Consider the following 22058-nt stretch of genomic DNA (forward strand, 5'->3'; position numbering starts at 1 on the left):
TCCTCACTTCCCTTGCCTTCTAAATACTCCTATGATCTTGCAATCCTATAGAAATAACTCTTCTATAGCATTGCTACTTACAAAGACAACAAGTAGAAAAACATTTGTTCCACAATACTGATGCCTAGCAACCAACAGAGTAATTCCTGGAAATCCACTTAAGGAGAATTTCAGGGGCTGGACTATACACTTGTTAGCTGCTTTTGCCATTGGAATAGCACATTACAGATAAAGGAAGGTCTAAGAATTTGCTTGACTGCTTTCTGATAGTTATTCTGTGAATTGAAGTATGACAGGACTTAGAGGATCAGTCAAGATGGACCCATTATGTCAGGTCTGTGCACAACTTGCCTCAAACAAATTAATGCCTGAACAGCACAAGCAGAAAAGAAATGAAGTGTCCAGGGACTTTGGGTAAGTCAATACCAGAGCCTAGCTTTATGCCATAACTACTCAAAATTCTAGTCATTGGGGCATAGTTTGTCTGAAAGCATGGGAGTAAAAGGGAGAGAAATCTTCTGTTTTGTTATTTTTCTTCTCACAGTACCCCCTATTTCATCTCCATTGCATAAAAGCATATTACAGACATATTGTTAAATTGATTCAGGTGGTGCAAGGACAAGCAGTTCCCAATCAAGGAAGAAATTTTATTGCCTTAGCTTTCTATAACCTCAGAATTCTCTCTTTGTGCTCCAAATCCATTTCTTCCTGTAGTTCTATATTTCTTTAGAGGAAATTTCTGATTGCAGGGGTGCTGAAAGCAAGCTAAATGATCACAATGAGCCTTTTGGATCTGAAAGTTTAGGAACTGAGCTGTGTCCATTTCATATAATGTACTCAAATGAAAGAGTAGGGGAGAGAACATTAATTTTTGAGGGTTAGGCTTGAACCTCCCTTTTTATTCTGAGAGGTAATTTTATTTAATTATTTGCCTTTAAGGTAGAGTGTTCTTCAACAACAAAAATAATGAAATAAAAACAAGTCCGTGATCTTTGTGCTAGTAAGGGCATATGAATAATAGCACTATGACCCACTGGCAGAGGAGGGGTAGGGGAAGAAGTGGTCACTGAAACTCACTCTTCATTGGTCATCCCAGAGCATCATGTGGCCACAGCTCCTTTTTAAAGATAAGTGCTCTTCTCCTGGAGCTCATTATATTCTCCTGTTCTGTTTGAACCTCTGGAGGACATCTTTCTAGGCTGACAAAATGTGTGACCATTTTGTGGGCACCTGGAAGCTCCTTTCTAGTGAAAACTTTGAGGACTATATGAAAGAACTGGGTGAGAATTGTTATTTCAACTTCTTGTATCTGGAACAGGGAAGCAATGACAATTTTGAACTTTATTCTTTACTTGCTTTTTCTGGCTGTGCTGTTTATCAAGGGGGGTTTAATCCAGTATTTTGATCAGATTATCTTAAACTGGAGAATTCATCTGTTTCAATAAGTGGTGTTAAAATCCTAAAAATCAGGAAAAAGCAGGAAAACTTTGATTGATGGGAATGATTTCAGGTAAGTCTAGTCTATGCATGCCTTATTAGTAGTTTTATAAATGGAAGGAAAACACATCACTGAATTATTTTGTGTGAATTAACTTTTATTCTTGGACACACAAATTGGTGTGATGCTAGAAAGCAACAAGTTTCCTTATGTCTATGAGCAAAACACCTAAACAACTTTAAAATGCTACTGGATTAGGACAGCAGTTAATTGCCATGGCTATTATAGTGAATGAAACTCTGTAGCTGCCTCCAGTGAATATCAACAAAGACAAATGCATGGATTCATGCAGATACTTGCAAGATTTGATGTCTAACTTTTCTCTAAAGGTGTAGATTTCTCACTTAGAATTAAAATTAGTATTTAGAAGGTTTCAACATTCTGTTAGTGTGGAAGAAGCCAGGAGTAACTTGCACTGATTCAATTACTACATGCTAAAAATCTGGGGGGTTATTTGCAGTTTAGGGGTAAAATACTTACTGTGACTTATCCTGACATCTTTCAATGAGTGAGACTTGCATTTCTAATCTTTACTCCAGATTTTACTCAGGACATAACAATTGCCAGCTATTCCTTAATCATTTCCTTATATTCAACCTACCCACTTGTAAATATAAAAAGCTTGTGGTTTTTTTTTTTTTCCTTTTTTGTTAGTTTTGTTGCTTTTGTGGCTCAGAAACTGTTTTATATTCCTGCTTATTTACAATTAGCATAATTGCTTGTATGCAATTAGCATACAAGTTAGTGTATAAACTACTAAAGTTATTCTGAACAAGTCTATGTGCAAATATCTGGCGTTCATATAATCTCAGTGTTCAAAATATTGCTTTTACTATTTTGACAATGACAGAGAATTTCCTTACATCAACCCACCCAGCTTGGTCTATAGCAGTACCAAGTAAGATTTTACAAAAAAATCTCTGTAACATAGAATTATTAACACTCAGAAAGCAACTGGGGGAAAAGCACTGAGGGCTTTTTTTCCCAACATAAAAGACAAAAAGATTGAGGAAAGACAAAAAATTCATAGTGCCCTATCTTATTTACAGGCGTGGGGTTTGCTACCAGGAAGATGGCTGGTGTGGCCAAGCCTAATGTAACTATCAGCATCAATGGTGATGTGATAACCATCAAAACAGAAAGTACCTTCAAAAATACAGAGGTCTCTTTCAAGCTGGGTGAAGAGTTTGATGAGACCACAGCAGATGACAGAAAAACAAAGGTGAGCCCTGAAATGGCATTTTGTAAATACATCTCTCAAAAGGGATGTGGGAGAGGTAGGGCAGAGCTGTGATTTTGATATCCAGTGCAGAAATGCTGCTCCACAGGTAAGACTATTGTGGGTGTTTTGTGTTTAGTGCTGTTTGGACCTGGAGAGTCTTCTCCTGAGACCAGAGCACTCTGATGAAACAGCCATGCTATGTTTTTTCAATTTGGCAGAATGTCATAACCCTAGACAATGGTGTGCTGGTCCAGGTGCAGAAGTGGGATGGAAAAGAGACTATAATAAAGAGAAAAGTGGTGGATGGGAACCTGGTGGTGGTAAGTTAATTTTTGTTACTTAATTGCTGAATTCGGTGTGCAGAATTCATGTTTAGCTGATGTATGCCTTTGGATTAAACACAGGGAGGGAAAGCATCTGTAAGGACTCTGTTCACTTGTTGAGAAGTCTCTCAGATGGAGTCTAGAGCATAGGTGAAAACTGAAAAGCTGTTAAACTCATGGAATGGTATGGAGGAGCCTGTTCTCCATAGCAAGACATGGCTGGGAAAGTGTAGGAAGAAAAACCCAAAATCCTTATGAGGTAAACTTATGTATTTCAGAATCTCTAAGTCCTGAACAGTATAGAGGAAGCATTAGCAAAGCCACATTAAACACCTCCACTCTATGCTGATGCAGAGTACTGGTGTTCATCTTCAGCAGAGGCCTAGAGCCACCTGTGGGAATCCTGCTGTGCATCACCAACAACTGTGGTAATGATATGATGTTAGAGCAAGGAAACACATCCAAGCTCTGTTGGTTGGTTTTATCTGGTCAGGGACTATTGTGCTTGACTTGATGCCAGTAAGGCCTGCATACAGTCTGGGCTCTGCTCTACAGTTTTAGAAAACACACTGAAGAATCTGGGACAGGACTAAATCTATATTCATAAAAGGCAGCTAAGATTCCTACATGCTGCAAAATAATACACATACACAAAATTCCTGAAGAGTTCTGCCCTCCCCTAAGGAAAAATAATATGTCCATAAATTCAACATTTAAATTCCTTTGGATAGAGACCAGAGGAGAAGAAATAGAAAGAGTTTTTAATAACAACTTCATTAAGAAAGAGTGAACAAAACAGAGTTTGATCTAACTTAAAAATAGATGAAGACAGAGCCTAACATGGAGAGGCTGACACCACAGCTGCAAGTCTGAAAGCTCTCTGTGTGTGCATGTGTTGTGCTCATGTGTGTGAAGACAACCACAGCTGCAAAAGGTGAAGGAAAAAAGGTTCATGCCCACCTCCAGGATCCAGTCAGCCTCCACAGAAGTCCTAAGAGCCTTCTTTAGAGATTTTTAAGAAAAGGTTAGAAATCTCCTGGTGGTCAGTAGAGCAGTTCTTGAAAATTCTTTCACTCCTGTGCTTGTTTTTCAGTCTTCTGTTGCTGAAGCTCTCAAAACTGAGTTCCACTCTTTTAGCAATTGCCTTTAGAGACAGAGAAACGCAATTTTTTCTTAAATTAGTTCCCAATAGATAAGTATTCTCTATCTTCTGACTAACATTCAGTAAGAGTTAAAAGCTTATTGAATTATCTTTTCTTTCCAGGAATGCACCATGAATAACGTTTCCTGCAAAAGAACTTATGAAAAAGCATGAAGAAGCCACCTTCACACAGGACTAATGCTTAAAGCTGGAGTAAAACAACTAACTTAACCAAAGGAGAAAAGCCTCACAAATCTGTTTTAAAGAGAACTGTACTTTTTTTTCAGATATATCCCAAAGCAGTTACAAAGCATTTAGTCTAATTTGTTGTGCCTATTCAATAAAATGTTCTGCTTTCTACACTGTGTGCTTATGCTGGAGTCTGTCAGGGAGGGGTTTGGGGGATGCAGTGTGGGAAGGGGTGCTGTGCAGGAAAGCACTGTGTGACAGCCAGTGCCACTCTCAGCCAGGTCACCCATCTCCTGTGGAAAGAGCTTTGGAGCTGGTCCAGGGAGTGGCACTTGTGTCACGATGGCAGATGGAGACCTGAACATCATCTGGGGAGTGCTTGCAGGGCTGCCCCCTGCAAGGAGTCTGTGCTCAGCCAGGGGAATAGGGCTGCTCTTCTCAGCTTCAAGAAGAGGTGGTTGCTTCTGGGGCAGGGAGGAGGATGATCTGTGGATGCCCAGTTTTGGCTTCCAAACACAAGCAGGTCCTCTGTGCACAAATGCAGAAAATTTTAAACCTGAAGAGCATTTGAAGCAGTTTGATCTTATCCTTTTTTAACATCAAGTGTGAAATGTTAGAGCTTTCACCTGTGATTATTTTTTCAATATGCTTGTCTTGAACATCTTATTTTGACCGAGATACGCTAAAAGCCTGGAATTAAGAATCATAGCTTAAAAAATACTCAAGTTTACTAAAAGTCTGTACAAGTTTGCTGGTGGTACAACTTCATTTATTACCTACATGCATTTTCTACTAGCTCATTAGGCTTGATCACTCTTAGGAACATGAGCCTTTCTAGATGCAAAGCCCTTTGGGACACCATGTTTTTCAACTCTGCTTACTTTTGAACTGCCATCTTCTCCTGCCCATAAGCCTGGTCTCCTATTTCAAAACTTTGCATCTACAGAAGCCATGATTTTTACACCTGGGAGGTCTTAAAGTGAGGACAAAATAAAAAAATCGAGATTTCTAGGGAAAACCCAGACAATAAGTATAAAAATGTGTGCCTTAACCACTAAATGGAGAAATGACCATATCTCGAGCGATTAAGAACTCTGAACCAAATTCCACATATTCCTGGCATTCCCAAAGTCAGCTGTCAGAGGTGATGGTTCTGCCCCTACTGCTAGCAGCAGTGACCTCTCATACACTTGAACTTTCCACTGAATTAGTCAGGTTGTTTCCAAGTTTTTGCACTATTTATACAACCAGATAGGGAAATGGAAGGACTTTTACATTGTACATGAGCTGAGGAGTCATTTAAAAGTGATGCCAGACTATCAGTAAATTCTGCAGGAAAACAAACAACTCCTTTGTTTTAACCTTGGCTTCACTGCTTGTGAAATCTCACCAATTTAGAGAACAGTTGCATATGGGATGGAAGAATGCTTCAGAGCACTCCATATATATAGTACTAAATCTACTTAGCACTTAACAAAACCAAAATTATTTATGAGATTTAGGATACAATTGCAATTTAGTAGTAGAAAATCTGCATGAGAGTGATGGTTGTAAGAAGGAGAAACACTGACTTAAATAAACTACATATAGACATTAAATATAAGCCCATGGTATTCTATCATCCACAGATTTGGAAATACTCTGTCAAAGGTACACTTTCTAATAGTTTGGTATTGATATAGCAGATTTTATTTTCCAGAAATCTTACATTCTGAATGCAGTTACAATTGTAACATTCACAGCCTAATATTTCAGCAAAGGGTAATTTCTTATAAAAGAGAAACAAAACCCATTTGTTTTGGTACCTGGTGGATGACTTTGAACTTTGCAAATTAATCAAGACACTTAAAACTTCTATTTTTGGAAATTTCAATAAAGTGACATTCTGTCTATAAACCTGAACAGGGAGAGCATCATAAGGAAGTATTAGTGATGCTTTTTTTAGAATATGAACATGTTTGGGATTTATTCTCTGAAGAAGGACAAAATTTATTGTCTAAAAACAGCACCATTCTAGTGACTGCTTGAATAAATGGAGGTGATTCCTCTCTGTCAAGAAGTGACATGTGCTCTCAGGCCCAGATGGAGGTGAGAGTACACATTTCTAAGGGCTGAAGTCAGATCAGTGTCTTGACCTTACCTGCAGAGCAGCACAGGACTCCCTCTCTCTTCTGTCATGTTAAACTATTGTCCAGAAGTCAGTAACCATCCAGAGCATTCCTTTCTGCCAAAGAAGGATCCTCCTAAACCCATACAAACCCATGGGCAGCACACTTACTGCAGCAGGCATCTTGAATACTGAGAGGAGGAGATCCCTGCCCCTCATCGTATTCGCTCACTACTCCTTCACAGGTTTCTTGGACAGCAAAAGGGAAAGGCAACTCACACCCACAGATTTTTAGCAATTCAGCAGAAAGATGAGGAAAGGCTTATTCTGATCATTGATCTATCCATTGTTTTTCTCTTTTTCTTTTAACTGTTTATTTCCACTGGAAAGAACTTGAAGGCCTTTTGTGTCCTGGCCAGTCAAGCCCTCTGTGTGTAGTGCAGCCTGGACTTGTTCCCCCAGCCCAGCTGTCCAGCCTGGTTTTGTTGGATGTTCAAGCTAAAGGACAAGAAGCTATTTGCACCCTCCAATGTAGCTATAGGGAAAAGGGAGGATGCTGGCCCCCTGTTCAGGGCTTATCAGCTTCATAGAGTCAATGCTAAAACATCCTTGGTGTCCTCGCAGCAAGTCCCTCTTTGACCTCTGTTCTCCCATTCTGTTTCTATTTTCTTCATCGCTCCCCTGGGAATCTATTTAGACTTTTTTTTGTCTTGAATTTGAATAGATCATATTTCCTTTAAAGAAATTCACATAAGTTTTCTTTCTGTATTTCTTTAAATTCTTTAAATACTTTCTGTATTTTCTTTCTTTTATCTCTAAAAAATCTCTGAATTCTTAGTTCTCTATTTCTATCCAGTCTTACCTTTATCTCTTGTGTTTCTTCACAATCTCCAAGTTCAATGTTTTAAATCCTGTTTTACATGAACCATAAGCAAAACAAGGGAATCAAGGCTCTTCCTTATCATATGTACTCACAATCCTTGATGTTTTTTCCCCTTTAAATTCCAAGAAAAGATTGGTTTCCACAATTATTTATACTGAGATATAATTCCGTGCTCTTGTTCTTCCTAAACTGTAAGTCCTTTTAATGAAAGTACTGATTTTTCTTTGTGACAAAGAGATAGATGGTAGCAATGTCAACATTGTTTGAGACTGCTTAAGACTGGGGTTTTGTCTGAATAAATAATTCTCTGTTACTTTTGTTCTTAAGGTTACTGGCACTGCAGTGTAGCTATTCTATTCTGACTAATTTGCTCTTCTTGAATTTCTTTGGGCCTAATTTTACAATATCCCAATCATCTTTTATTACCCAAAGGCACCAGCCTTGTCTTGTTAAAGTGCCTTTATGTGGGTAAGACAATTAAATAAAAGAACAAAGAATGCCTGAGGAGCAACGGTAGGCTATTTTCATATTATTTCTTGAGCAAAAATGGATAGTTTCATTTAGAAGAAGTTTTCTCATTTTCAGAGATGGAATAAAAAAACTAGCTATTCTTGATACAAAAAGTGATATTATGCATCTTTGCTTTAGAAGAGTTTTGTGTGGACAACACTTTCAAAGACTGACATTTACTTATTACAGATACAGCACCTGCTTCCTGTTGTGGGGGAGAAAGGGTTCTTTGCCATGATTATATTTTCAATTACTCCAGACTTCTGCTCCCTGCACTGAGCTATCATTAGACTTGTACAGCAAGGGAAGCTCTTTTCAGCTTCCTCTATTGATGTTATTATTGAGGGGTTTAAAACATTTGGCATATGCCACCAAAATACATGACTGAAGACCTTATTTCCCATAACCGCCATATAAACCAAAGACTACAAGAATCTCACTCCCCAGACTCTATAATTTACTTGTTTCAGTGTGTTCCCCTCCTTCCTTTCAAGTCAGGACCCAGACCTCACCCTCCTTGTCATGCCACCATTTCCATCTCACTCTTTCAACACTAAACACAAGAAATTTGGTCCCACCATTTATAATCCCAGTGTCTCTGCCCTTAAAATGTAGATCTGAAGAGTCTTTATAGGCTGTCATAACCCAGAAATTAGAGTCATACAAAAAAAGCAAACAAAAAGTAACTATTATTCACCCAAGTAGGAAAGAAGCCTCTAATCTTTCCATGTAGAAAGCAATAATTTTCTCCAGGAAGATGGTCTAGTAAGGGGAAGAACAGAATTACTGACCACATCTGATGTGGTCTTGCTCTAAATGGTTTCAGGTAGTTTGAGGTGTCTTGAGTTACAAAGCTTTAAATTCCTGCCTGTCACATACATGTGTGGTTTATCTATTTATTCCTTGTGTCTGCTTTGTACTGAGCATCAGACAATAGTTCTAATTGTGGACTTAAACAAAAAAAGAAAAATAAAACCAAAAATCCAAAAACCGGAACAGTTTTAAATGCTGAAAACTCTAATCTTTCAATCTTTCAATTTTGGCTTGGCAGAAAATATTCTGGTGGTTCTGGTGTACACCAAGCTAAAAATGAACCAGGAACATGCATCAGCAGCAAAGGGTGGGTGATGTCCTGGGCTGCATTAGGAGTGTTGGAGGTTGAAGGAGATTATCCTTCCCTTCTATTCTGCACTGAGCAGGCCACAGCTGGAATGCTGTGGAATCCAGTTCAGGGCTCTCTAGTATAAACAATACACGGACACAAGGAGGTTGAGGCATTTCTTCAAGGAAGCAGGGAAACCTGAGGAAATCTGACAATTGTATGACACATTTGAATGCAATGCCTTATATTATTGTGCTGCTTAAATCTTCCCTTTACGTTATGGCAGATCAAGTACCCATGTGCAGAAAGAAAAAAGAAAACAGAATATGTCCCCCTGTTAAGTCAGCAAAGCTTCTTGCCTCTCACCAAGTGACTTAGAGATAAAAATAAGCACTTTAATAACTCAGCCTCCTTTCACACCATCCACCTGTCAAGCACAAGAGCTGATCTCCACTGATGCACTCATCTTCTGAATATTCCTCATTGTAAAAGGGAGCCAGAAAGTATTGTCTGCTTCTTCTTTTTGTGATCCTGTCTGGGATATATGCAGGGAAGAACACACAGATTGGGATCATTTTTCTGATGCAAAGGGAGAAAACAGAACAGTATAACTCAGTTCTGCCTTTAAATGATAAAAAATACAGATCTTTCCAGGATGGATCATGAAGGTAAAAAAAACCCAACAAACCATTCGTACATTGTCTTCTTGACTGTTCCTTCACACAATCCACATGGCTTTGGTTTATCCGATTAGCTCAGAGGTAATGATAGTGGTAACATCTACAGCCTCCTGAGGAGGGGAAGTGAGAGAAAGGTGCTGATCTCTTCTCCCTGGTATCCAAGGATAGGATATGGATTCCCCCAAGGTATGGGAATGGTTCAAAGCTGTGTCAAGGAAGGTTTAGATTTGTCATTAAGAAGCACTTCTTCAGTAAGAGACTGGTCATACACTGAAACAGACTTCCTAGAGAGGTGGTCAAAGCCTCAGGCCTGTCAGTGTTTAAGAGGCATTTGGACAATGGCTTAAGAAGGTGCTGTAACTTTTGGTCAGCCCTGGATTGCTCAGGCAGTAGGATGAGATGGCTGTTATAGATTTCTGTTCTAGATGGTGACAGCAGGCAAATAGCACTGGGAGGAGAGTGGGAGCTGGGTTTTGCGGGGAGGCAGCGCTCCTGTGCTTGTCTCTGTGTAGCTGACCCCCATGCAGTGTGCCCTGACCGCTCTGCGGGTGCGCTGGAAGCGTCCCGTCCCCATCCCCACGTGCCCTCGTGTCCTGCTGCGCTCAGGGGAGCAAGCCAAGGCGGCGTCACCCGAGCCTTGCCGCTGGCACGGCTGCTTGGACAAGGTGCACATTGTCTCGCCCTGCTGCTGCCTCCCCCATTGGCCAACCCCCACTGCCACAGGGACCAGAGCTCTTTAAAGGGAGACCACTAAATCTCAGCTGGGCACACAATCTCTCTGACTGCCACCAAGAGCTGTCGTGGCCACTGCCTCTCCCTGCAGGACCAGCTCCTCACAAAGCCTGTACCATGTGTAACAGATTCGTGGGCACCTGGAAACTCATCTCCAGCGAAAATTTTGATGACTATATGAAAGAATTGGGTGAGAAATGTTCTGGGTTTGTTTGTTTTTGTTTGTTTGTTTGTGGTTTTTTTGTTAATAAGTTTCATTTGGGAAGGTTCTGCTCATGGATGGTGCCTTCTTTCTCACCAGAAAAAGCACTTAATTACTCTTCTAACATAATTTAATTTCTTTTCTTTAGCATCTAAATTGAAAAAGGTAGGTGATTAATTACTATTATAAATTTACTTCTGTCTAACTGATATGAACTGATCTAATATGTTTTTCTGTCACAAGAGTAATCTATGGAGATACAGATTTTTTTGTTTCCCCTTGATTGCACTATTAAACTTGTGACTTATGATAATTCACAATATATAATGGAGCTGATGTCTCATGACACTGTAGTTTCAGACATCTAAATATTGTGAATGAATCTATCTGTTACTGAAGAATGCCAGGAACGTAACAAATTAAGCACTGTTTTTCATTTTAATGCTGGCTTCATTCCTGCATGACAAGTGCATGGACAATCAGCTACTGCATTGCTTTTGCTCTATAAATGATTCACTGGTTCCCTTTATTTGAAATGTTAGACTGAATAAAAAAAAGAATTGCAGTTAATTAATTAGACAGGGTGAATGTGGGAGGAAAGTCCAGCTGCAAATATTTTTCTGAACATCTGAACAGAATTGCTTAGTATGGAATAATTACTGCAAACAGTTTTATACTTTGCAGATAACTTCATACCCTTTTTTACAGATCTTTTCATCTGAGAATGTCATAGCATTAAGAAAAGCACTAACTACAGCTATCCCTTTTCTGCTCTTATGAAGCAGTGATACATCACCAGTGGCTTCATTCCTATTTGCCTCAAGCCTTACAGCCTTATTTGCCTCAAGCCTTACAATGAACTGGACTGGAAAAGACTAGGCAATACAAAAGATTTTTGGTATGGCATTTTCCTGGAAGCTCTTTGCAGCTCTCAGCCCTTATACCTCGACATTTTTTATATTTCATACTTGAATTTTTCACCAAGGTTTAGATGCAAGGATCCTTAAGGGATGTTAATAACAAGTAAGGAATTACCCAGTCTCCAGTATGTTTTAATGAACAAGCACCAGTGTATTGGCAATTCAGCATCCAGTTTCTTCCTTGCAGCTATTAACAAAGGTACAAATTCTCAGAATTGTCAAGGATTTTTTAAAAATTATTTTTACAAATTGTTATGAGAACCAGACTCTTCCTCTGAATTATTCTACTTATTCTATCTATATTAAATTAATGCAGATTTGTAACCAACTGTATTTCTTCTTAACTAAATGTACAGCTCTATAATTGTCTATATCTTTACTTCTTGCTGAAGGTGCACACTTTTCAGCTGGGCTGCCTCAGCCCCTGAGTGCTGAGGTTCTCACTCCTACCTCTGTCTCAGTAGCGTCTCATCTAAAGAATGAATGTTTCATCTAAATCAGGCATTAAAGTATTCAAGAATAAACTCTTCCTTATTCTTCCACTGAAGAATCATGAGAGGATACTGAGTTTCTTGCTTCTAGCATGTAATGACTTTTTTTTTTTCTTGTTTGTTTCTGATTTCTAGGTGTGGGCTTAGCTGCCCGGAAACTAGGTGGCCTGGCAAGGCCTGACATTATCATCAGTATGAAAGGGGACATAGTGACCATCAGAACTGAAAGCACCTTCAAAAATACAAGCATTTCCTTCAAACTGGGCCAGCAGTTTGATGAAACAACAGCAGATGACCGGAAAGTCAAGGTAAGGGGGCTGATGATCTCTGATTGGTCTGAACACCTCATAGAAGAACACCATGGGAAATTTTATCTACGCCCTTAGTGCACCTTGAGTTTTCCAAACTATTAAAATAAAGCACTGAAAGAGACACAGTATAGTGCTGAATATAATGTTACGGAGCGTGCCATTATCCCCGAGTGCATATCTTGCTCAACACAAGGTGAATTGCTGCTCTAAACTGCAAAGCTCAGCCTGCAGTCTGAAACTCTTCTCTTGGAATTTGCAGAGTGTTGTAACCTTGGAGAAAGGGTCATTGGTGCAAGTGCAGAAGTGGAATGGCAAAGAGACCACGATAAAGAGAAGACTTGTTGATGGGAAGATGGTGGTGGTAAGTTCACGTTCCTTGTACACTGCTAAAGGTCAGCCGGATACAGCCTTCAGTACGTTTCTGTCTAAACAGACTATCAAGTTAGGCTTACTCTTTGAATAATGAAACAAATTAAAGGAGAGAAAAATGGAACCAAGCTTAGAAAACAGCTGGAAAGAAATTAATGTTGTTGCATACAACAACTTGTCTTTAAAGTGACTATATTGGCAGAGCTGCCATAAGTTGACAGCATACTTACTACTCTCAACATTATTATTCTTAAAAGGAATAAGGTTTAAAAATAACAGAAACCTGTGAAATGGAAACAAAAGTTTCCGAGCAGGGTACTGCTGTCCCTGAAACAGTTCCTTCCTTTTCACTATCTTGGCCAAGACAGGGAGAGAAAACATTTTAGGGACCCTCATTGTAAGGGTCACTATTAAAATTAAGATTTCACTTTGTTCATTAAAGTTTTTAAATATTGGAGTCAAACTAATTTTGGCAACTTGTTTGAAGTCAGCAGCATTACACTTTTACATGTGAGGTCGTTCTCACTGTCTTTTGTTATAAGTTCTCATATGTAGAATCATAGAATTGTTTGGGTTGAAAGGAACTTTAGAGAACATCTAATTCCAACCCACTGTCACAAACAAGGACACATTCCACTAGACCAGGTTACCCAAACCCCATCCAGTCTGATCTTGAACATTTCCAGGGATGGGGCATCCACAACTTCTCTGGGTAACTTGTTCCAGTGCCTCCCTATCCTCATGGTAAAGAATTTCTTCCTAATATCTAATCCAAACCTCCCTTCTCTCAGTTTAAAGCCATTCCCCCTTGTCCTGCCACTACACAGCCCTGTAAAAAGTCCATCTCCAGCTCTCTTGAAACTTCCCTTTATGTAGGAAAGTTGATTTGGTTTTGCATCTCCACATGGCTGCATTTCTGTGTAAGATTTTCTTATTATTAAACCCTCTTCATAAAGCAGAGATGTAAAGTGTCTCTTCTGTCAGCATCCTGCTGTCTGCCCCTTGCCTCATAGAGGGCTGTGGAGGACTCCTCCTCTTTTGCAGACCAAGGAAGTATTTTTTTAACATCCTGTCACCTTTGTTGCATGTATCCTGTGAGTCAACAGCAGCCACTGGGGTTAGAGGGTCAAGAGAAATATTTTGTGACTCAGAGGGGCAAAGATTTTTAGGCCTGACCTTTGAAATACCCAGGTTACTTCTGCTTCTACACAAAAAACCCTTACTACTTTGAAAATTTGAAAGCATTGGTGGGCCATGATATAAACACTTGGTGAGGCTAATATTTCTGACAAGCCAACAATAATACCAAGGAAAGTAAATTTGTTTGTAGAAGCTGAACCTAATTTTGCAATCCTTTTGTCATTAAATGCCACTTAATGTAAGTTTAAAGCTATTAAAATAGAAACAGCTCTATTTGCAATATAAAAATAGCTTTGCTGTAAAAACATCTGGATTTTCATTGACTTCAGAGGCTACTGCAGCAGACGCAACTGCTGTCAGCAAAAGGTTTATATTAAAATTTTCCTTTATGCCTTAGGAATATGCCATGAAAGGGGTTGTCTGCACTAGAGTTTATGAAAGAGTGTGAAGAAGTTCCCTCTCTGCACCGGACCAGAACTGGCTCTAAAACCTCGGCTTGGTTCAGTGACCAAAGCCTCATGCACTGTGCTTCTTCATTTTATTTCCTTTTATTGGGAAAATGACTATGCCATAATTTGATATTTCAGAGCCATAGTGTAACTAATCCAAAATATTGTGGTGATCCAATAAAATCTTCTCAACACAGAAAATGGAGTTTGGCTCCACATGAATGATTTATGTTTATTTCTTGACTGGCACTATCTTTTCTGTTGACAGTGTCTGTACAAAAGGTCAGACTATCTCTGAGTAAAACGGTGAAACACAAGTAATCCATATCTGAGAGAGGGCTAACACTGATTCTTTGATAGGTGTAAAAAATATAATCTCCTGGGCTCAATATTCTTTTCCCACAAGATATTTTATTGCTGAATGGCTCCTAGAGGGAAAATTATCTTTACCACCAGAATTTTTGACTTTCAGTATGATATGTCATTGTAGCCTTATAGTCTTAGCACATCATTGTTTCATACTAATCTCAAAAAGCTTATATTTCTTATAGTGCCAGGATTTATTTGGAAGAAAACAGATACTGGAGGGGAAAAAAATTAGAATATGTTCCATATTTGTCTGCTAAACAGGCAGATAAACCCATGAAACAAAGTGTGGAGCAGGTGTGAATGAACTCCAGAAGCCTTAAGGCTAGAGGGCTTCACTTTAAAAGTGCTCAGCAATCAAGCCTACTTCCAGCACAGTATTTTTAAGTGTATGCTTAATAAGCTCACAGAGGAGTTGCATTGGGTAGAGTTTGCTGTCAAGCCTAACTGAGTAGCTAAAGTGTTCCTTCCTTCCACTGCACTTACTCTGCTTTTATCTAAGGTAAAAAACAGAAAAAGCAAACCTAAACTTCTAGAAATCTATTTAACAAAGAAAACACTGCAGCAGGTTATTAATATTTGCCTCCATTGGCCAGTGGTCAGTACCACTGCCACATTCACACGAAACACATTTCATCATGTCATTGCCTCGTGCCATCACACAGAGCTCCTGCCTCCTCTGTGGGGTTAAAACAGCTGTGAGAGGCTCATGCGTTTATTTTGGCACATGTGTTTATTTAGGAGCCAACAGAGCTGATATGAACCTTTGCCTACTGGTTTTACAGGCAAGAACACAAGTTCTCAAGGTTAAGACAGATCCTGAACATCAGAATCTAAACTGGTTTAGCCAAGCAGAGAATGAAGAGATGAATATCATATGCAAATTAAAGATATAAAGGTCACCTTTCTTCTCTACCCACCACTGGAAAAGCTGGAATCTGGGCTCAGCTCTGGATAGATTTTTATGCAGATGCAGTATAACTGCAGGCAGCTGCCAGAAGGCACACTTGAATCCTAGAAAATATGAGCCGTGAGAGAAAGCTGTGGGATTTATGGACAGCAGTTTTCAGTTTTCAAAATTTATCCTGGTCTCTAACCTAGATGAAGGGACAAATGCCCCATCTTTAACCTTACCATTAAAACTCACCTCTATGACTGTGACTCCAAATCCTCAGTGATTGTTACAAAAAATAGAGGCAGAACAATTCCTTGTGTGTCATCTTTTGCAAACAGAATGTAATCACATATCCTGAGTGAAGATATTCTACGAGGCTTCCATAAGAACAGCCATACAGTGTGAACTCTCATTATACGTGACCCTCCAGATTATTCTTCTAGTGTCTTAACAGAGAGCCAGAGACATTTCTTACAGCTCCAAATATGCCTTGAAATGGACTTGTGAATCTGAATTTTTGCTCTGCAAATTCTTCATTACCTTCCCTTGCAGTATAACACAGTCCCAGTGAAGCTGCTGGAGCCACTCACCCCAGACTGGCTCCTGGAAGCTGGAACTTGTCCAGAGACTTTTAAGCAGAGCTCACCTCCCACCCCTAAGCCACAGGCAAGGGAGAAGACACTGCTGCAAACAAGCTCTGTATTTCCTTGGCTTTTCCTGATGCAACCTGTAAATTCTTAAGTTAAATGAAAAATCTCCTCTTCAATAGAATATTGGTTTTCAGTTTTTTATTTCCTTAGGCAAAGGAAATAAATAAACATTTACTTCAGTACAAACTACAGTTTCCGGATCTGGAAACACTAACAGAATGAAAACAAAGGGCTGCTCACCTACTTTTCATTTATTTATTTACTGTCGTCTCCAATTCTGTGACATAACCCATCTCTCCCTTCCTCTTCTAAAGAAAATTTTAGTTACATTTATTTTTACAGAGATTTGGAATTAAAATAATGATATCTTTGGGGTTTTACGTTCCTAACTAAATACAGATATGCTGTTTAGGAGCCTAGTATTTGGCACTTTCACTCTATACAAAGGTCAGGTAAAAATGTCATGAGAACTGGAGACTTTCCAAAGCAGGATAAGTGCAGCAACACTGATAGTGTCGAAGGCAAAAACAATAGGGTAGGTGGTACAAATCAGCATAGAAACGGAGCACTTTTGTCTACTGCTGTCTGTAAAGCAGTCCTTGGGGTCTACAGGAGAATTTAAGAGGAATGCAAATTTTTTTAGTCTCAGGGTGTTCTTCATGTCTTACTGTAAATTAGCTTTTCTTCTTTATTAAACTTTTTATACAGGCCAGATACTTCTGGAGTAAACATCTAGGCTGAAGTACAATGTCTGTGTCTTGAACTGTACTTTCACACTGACGAACAACCCATTTGCTATTTTCATAGCTTGTGTAAGGACTTACCCTAGAAACATTGGCAGTCTGATGCTGTATATAAATAGCATTATTTAGAGCAATCAGCTTGATCTACCACCCACCCCAGGCAATTAAGTCCTGGCTGAGTTTATAGTGCCACACTCAGATTCCTCTCCCATCAGTCACTCTTTCTGTAAGTTTGTTAAAGCTCTGTCATGCCTCTGTTTTGGCTGCATCTCCTGAGATGGTGGAAATTGCCTGTATGGTGTATTCATCCTCCAGCGGCTGCAGGTCTGGCAGCATTCCCTGCCTCTGCCCTCTCTGACATCTGCTGGGGAAGGAGAAACAAGCTGTCATGGCAAGAGCTCCTCTCAGCCCCTGTGCTCCCATGGGGAGCACTGAAGTCAAATGAAAGCTGCATCTGGACTCCATGTACCAAAGCTGTTTCCTTGAACTGGGCAAAATTTGGCAATTTGTGATAGAAAACATCTCCTGGTGATGTATAGCTAAACCCAGAATACTGGACCCTGCATCCCAGTCTTTTCCACATGGAATAGAGCAGAGAATATAGGCTTTCCTACAGCTTTGAACTTCCTTTGTCCATCTCCTTGAAGTTCATTTTGGAAGCAACTGTGTTCCTGTGAAGTGAATTCACACACATTCAGGTGCTCAACAGATCTGCCATTGTTTTACACAGAAACCTTGTCACCTGCTGGGACAGTTTGACTGGGCAGTGTGTGTGGCTGGGCAGCTCTAGAAATAGCAAAGATTTGGGGAGGGGGATTGGGCTGTGTAAATTAAACAATTGTGCTTCATAAGAAGTCCTCACATCTTACCACATTTTTTCCAAGAAGCAATGTGTTATGCCAATAAACACTGTGCTGTTTATGAATTGCTCAATGTGCCTTTTAAGACAATGCTACCTTGCCTAATTTTTATTTTGGATTAAAGATGTTCTGTTGCTTTCAGGAATACAAAGGAGTGAAAGGTTAGCACTGAAGGGATAATCAGTCAGAAACAAATAGGCTGATAGCATGAAAAAAATTGCCTTCAGAAATCCTGGAATTTAGATGTAATCAAGGTCTTTGTTAGGGAGGCAATTAGAGCATATCCTCACCATTTCAATGAAAAATGTTGTGGTTGGCTATTGGCCATCTGCTGCAGATGAGAAACACAAGAAAATGTTATTTGGACTAAAGGGCACAACAACATTGTGAATAATACTGTGCCTAAGATGCCACAGAGAGGGAAAGCTGTGTTAGACAGCATCCTTACAGTATTTTCAAAGGAAATGTTTCATTTTTTACTTTTCAAGAAGCAAATCAATATTTAAACATACTTTCTTCAGATGTTACAAAAAATTTAAAACTAAAATTAGAAGAAATGCAATCATTCAAGGAATAGGAAGGGTGGGGTGAATGGATTACAGCTGGATTTGTTTCCAGTTTCTCAGTGAAGAATTAATAAAATATTTTAAATTTTTTTTATATTTGCTATAATGTGATCACCAGTATCAATCATACTATTTGTGAGAAGATGAGGGAGGAAGAAAATATTTTCTATTTAATTCAAATTAAACACACTCCTTGTCACACTCCCTTGTGGATAAAACTTCATACAAGAGGCACCTGTGTCAGCAGTGAGGTCAAAACACTGTGAGGATCCATCTTTCAAGCTCATAGACATGGTGTCACAGCTAAAGCTGCATCAGGACACACTTACAGTGGAACTTTGGCACTGTCTGCTTCAGATTTGCCTGCTTCAAATTTGCCTGCTTCAAATTTGACAAAACTTAGGGTTGCTTTGGAAATCTGTAAACATAATTAAGGGAAAGGGGAGATATGTAATGTGTCTAGCTACTGTACAATACTTTGCCAAAACCAGTCTCATTCATCTCAGATCCTAATACGAATTTCCCAAGCTAAAAAATCTTTAAGTTTTCTTGGAAGCTCTTCACATTTGATATGAAATCTGCAAGACAGTGAAGGTAAGGCACTCAGTTTTCTTGTATAAACTTCTAGCTGAGGTTTGCGGATTTCTAAGACGTTGTACCACCTTCTTGTGTCTTGTACCATATTGTGTTAAGAGTTTTATAGCCTACTGACTCCTATAGCTCTGTAGAGGTAAGTAATTCCTTTAGGTTTGTAAAAAGGTTTGTAATTCCTTTACAAACCTCTTCTCCATATGAACAGTGGAAAAAGAAAAGACTACAAAACCATTTTAGACTGTAAAATACAACATTCAAGGCCCCTAATTACTTGGTCAACACAAATGTTCACTTAACAAGAGATAGAGCAGTTAGATTATAAAGGGTTAGGTGCATAAATGTCTGTGCTTTCCAGATAGGAACTGACCCCTCTGGCCAGGAGCACAGGAACCAAGATTAAGACTTTCCCTGGTGTTTCCTTTTTCTGGGGATTTTGGTGTAATCAAGAAGCATTATTACAGTTTATCCTGGCTCTTTCTCCAGTTGGGCAGAGAGCATGTTGTGAAATACAAAGGCAATCACTATGGTCTAAGTTAATGACTTCAGAAAAGTAGTGTCAAGGAAGAAGATATTTTTAAAGCATGGGGGCCAGTTTGGATAAGACATTTCAAGCCTATCTCATTTTCCTCTCACAGGGTCACAAGCCTTGTGGATGGAAGAACAGAAGTAGTCACCTCTGTTGACTTGGGAAATGTTATGACAGTATGACCAAAGACATCGGCCTACAAGAAGGCCTACAAGAAAATTGGAGAGGGACTTTTTGCAGGGGCATGTAGTGACAGGACAAGGGGACGTGGCCTTAAAATAAAAGAGGACATAAGCAAGATTGAACATAAGCAAGAAATTCTTTACTGCGAGGGTGGTGAGGTACTGGAATGGGTTGCCCAGAGAAGTTGTGGATGCCCCATCTCTGGAAATGTTCAAGGCCAGATTGGATGGGGTTTTGGGTAACCTGGTCTAGTGAAAGGTGTCCATGCCCATGGCAGGGGGGTTGGAACTCGATGATCTGCAGGGTCTCTTCAAAACCAAACCATTATATGATTCTGTGTCTATAAATATGCTATAAATTAGACCAGATAAAGCTGCTGCTACAGAGAGGGTACAAAGTGATGCAAAAAACATACTTCACCAGCCAATGGTTCAGAGTGGAAGGATGTATCTCATGGATTTTTGCTGGTCCGGTCCTGTTCAACCTTCTCAGTAATAAGGATGTTACTATTTGTGGAGCGCACCAGAGCTGAGAGAAAATGCAAGCATACCAGAGGGCAGGGACCAATTCAAATGATCTCAACAAACCCAGGTAAAAGTTTGAAAAGCCAGAGGGACATTTAAAAGGGGAAAAATACATGAGGCAATATAAGCAAAAGCACAAATACCAGATGGAGAACAAGCAAGAACTAGAGCAAACACTGTGACTTTACAGCAGATCACAGACTGAAAGTGAGTGGTGAATGTGGCCTTACCAAAAAACGCAAACATCTTATCAGGATGCACAATCCAGAGGATAGCCAGCAAGCTGCAGACATCCACACGCTCTGCTTGTCACTACTAAAGCTCCTGGGATCATTCTCAGTTCTTGGCAATGACATGCAAAATGAATGGATCAATGCAGACAGTTGAGAGAAAAGCAATGAGGCCCAAAAAACATTGCATAAATGGAAACATGAAATTACTAGGAAGAAGGGATTCAGGGAAGTGAGACTGGTCAAGGAGAGAGAAGGCTTGTATTGACACACCAAATTTCTTGAATAGGTAAGATGTGCAATAAATGTAGATACACACACACACATAGAACTACTTATTCATACACATGGTTTAGTCACACCCAGGGATACAGGACCAAACTCCTTTTCTCCACCCCTGAAACTGTCATGGAGTCAATGCAGCAGAGGCTAAGTCACCTCTGCAGCACCTTCATTTAGTGCACCTCTCCTTGGCTTCACAAGTACAGGTTCCCACAGGGCAAGAGATCAGTATATGAAGAAGAGGCAATTTGAACAAGAACTACAGCAGAAGAGTAGAATACTCAAAGCACAAACAACACTCCTGATTTTCTTCTACTACTTATGTTTTCTATCTGATTTCGCATAAAAAATGGGAGATTGAGGTTGCTTTTACCTGAAACATATTGGCACCAAGTTACTCCTTTGTCCAAGGTATACAAGCAGCTGGAAGTTAGATAGTTTGAGAGGAAAGAAAAAAAAGAAGACAGAGAGAGAGGAAAAAATACGAAATTACCTAAAAAATATTAAATCTCTCATTGTTTCAGAGTTGATAAAGTGCTCACAAAGCAGAAGACACTGTATCTCCTGAAAAAAATATACTTGTCACCCTGACACAGTTTTGGATCAGGTGGTGATTAAGTCAATTTGTCAGAGTGTGGTGCTAATAACACCAAGGTTCTGGATTCAATCCCTGTGTTGGCCATTCACTCAAGAACTGTACTTGGTGATCCCTGTGAGTCCCTTCCAGTTCAGAATATTCTGTGATCTGGGAAGTGTCTCTTCCCAATGTTTTTCTAGGATCAGGAAAGAATGTCCATATTATTCTTTGATACAAGTTTCATATTATTCATAGGGTCTGTGTAAACAATTGAAGAATATACTTTTTGGACATAATTTTAACTGTACTCCAAACAGAGATCTTCCCTGAAATCCATAAGCTCTGAATTCTCAAAATCTGCCTATATGGTACCTATGAGCACTTTGGGATAGGAGATGTACATTGGATATTCTCAAGCTCCATGTCAACAACAGCTCTTCCACTTGGAAACTCCCTTCCATCTCCTTGTTGTCAAGACAGGGGCATCAATATGATTTATTTTTTTGATGTAAGGCTCTGCTCCTGTTCTCAGAATTAATATCTTAAAAATAGTTAAAGGGATAGGGGAAAATGCCAAGGTTATTTCTTACTGCTCAGATAAATTCAGTTACCTCTACTGTTGTCAGCTACTGCTGGATATCTGCTGGTCACTTTCTGGAGGCAGAGTTCATTAAGACAGGCTGATGAGGAACTATCCCCAGCCATTGGCAGAATACATAATTCCTGAAAAATATCCACCATGGAAGATAGCGATTAGCCCAGTCAAAAACAACTCTCTGAAAAAGGCCCTGCA

The 22058-nt window shown here is 39.5% G+C and overlaps 2 protein-coding genes across 3 annotated transcripts; both read left to right on the forward strand.

Annotated features, from left to right (window-relative positions):
- The first annotated feature begins 1165 nt into the window (after positions 1-1165).
- On the forward strand, positions 1166-4547 carry LOC110481778 (fatty acid-binding protein, adipocyte). Its single transcript, XM_021550539.2, has 4 exons — positions 1166-1280; positions 2548-2720; positions 2939-3040; positions 4308-4547. Exons 1-4 carry the CDS (start codon positions 1208-1210, stop codon positions 4356-4358), a joined length of 399 nt encoding a protein of 132 aa, XP_021406214.1. The 5' UTR covers positions 1166-1207; the 3' UTR covers positions 4359-4547.
- Positions 4548-10332: 5785 nt separating this feature from the next.
- LOC110481779 (myelin P2 protein-like) lies at positions 10333-14470 on the forward strand. 2 transcript variants are annotated; one of them, XM_021550540.3, is made up of 4 exons: positions 10333-10577; positions 12136-12308; positions 12571-12672; positions 14218-14470. In XM_021550540.3, exons 1-4 carry the CDS (start codon positions 10505-10507, stop codon positions 14266-14268), a joined length of 399 nt encoding a protein of 132 aa, XP_021406215.2. In that variant the 5' UTR covers positions 10333-10504; the 3' UTR covers positions 14269-14470. The 2 variants fall into 2 exon arrangements, with proteins under 2 accessions (XP_021406215.2, XP_031359904.2); XM_031504044.2 differs by lacking the exon at positions 10333-10577 and adding an exon at positions 11585-11612.
- Positions 14471-22058: the final 7588 nt, after the last annotated feature.

Source organism: Lonchura striata, chromosome 1, assembly GCF_046129695.1.
Source record: "Lonchura striata isolate bLonStr1 chromosome 1, bLonStr1.mat, whole genome shotgun sequence".
Classification (NCBI taxonomy): domain Eukaryota; kingdom Metazoa; phylum Chordata; class Aves; order Passeriformes; family Estrildidae; genus Lonchura; species Lonchura striata.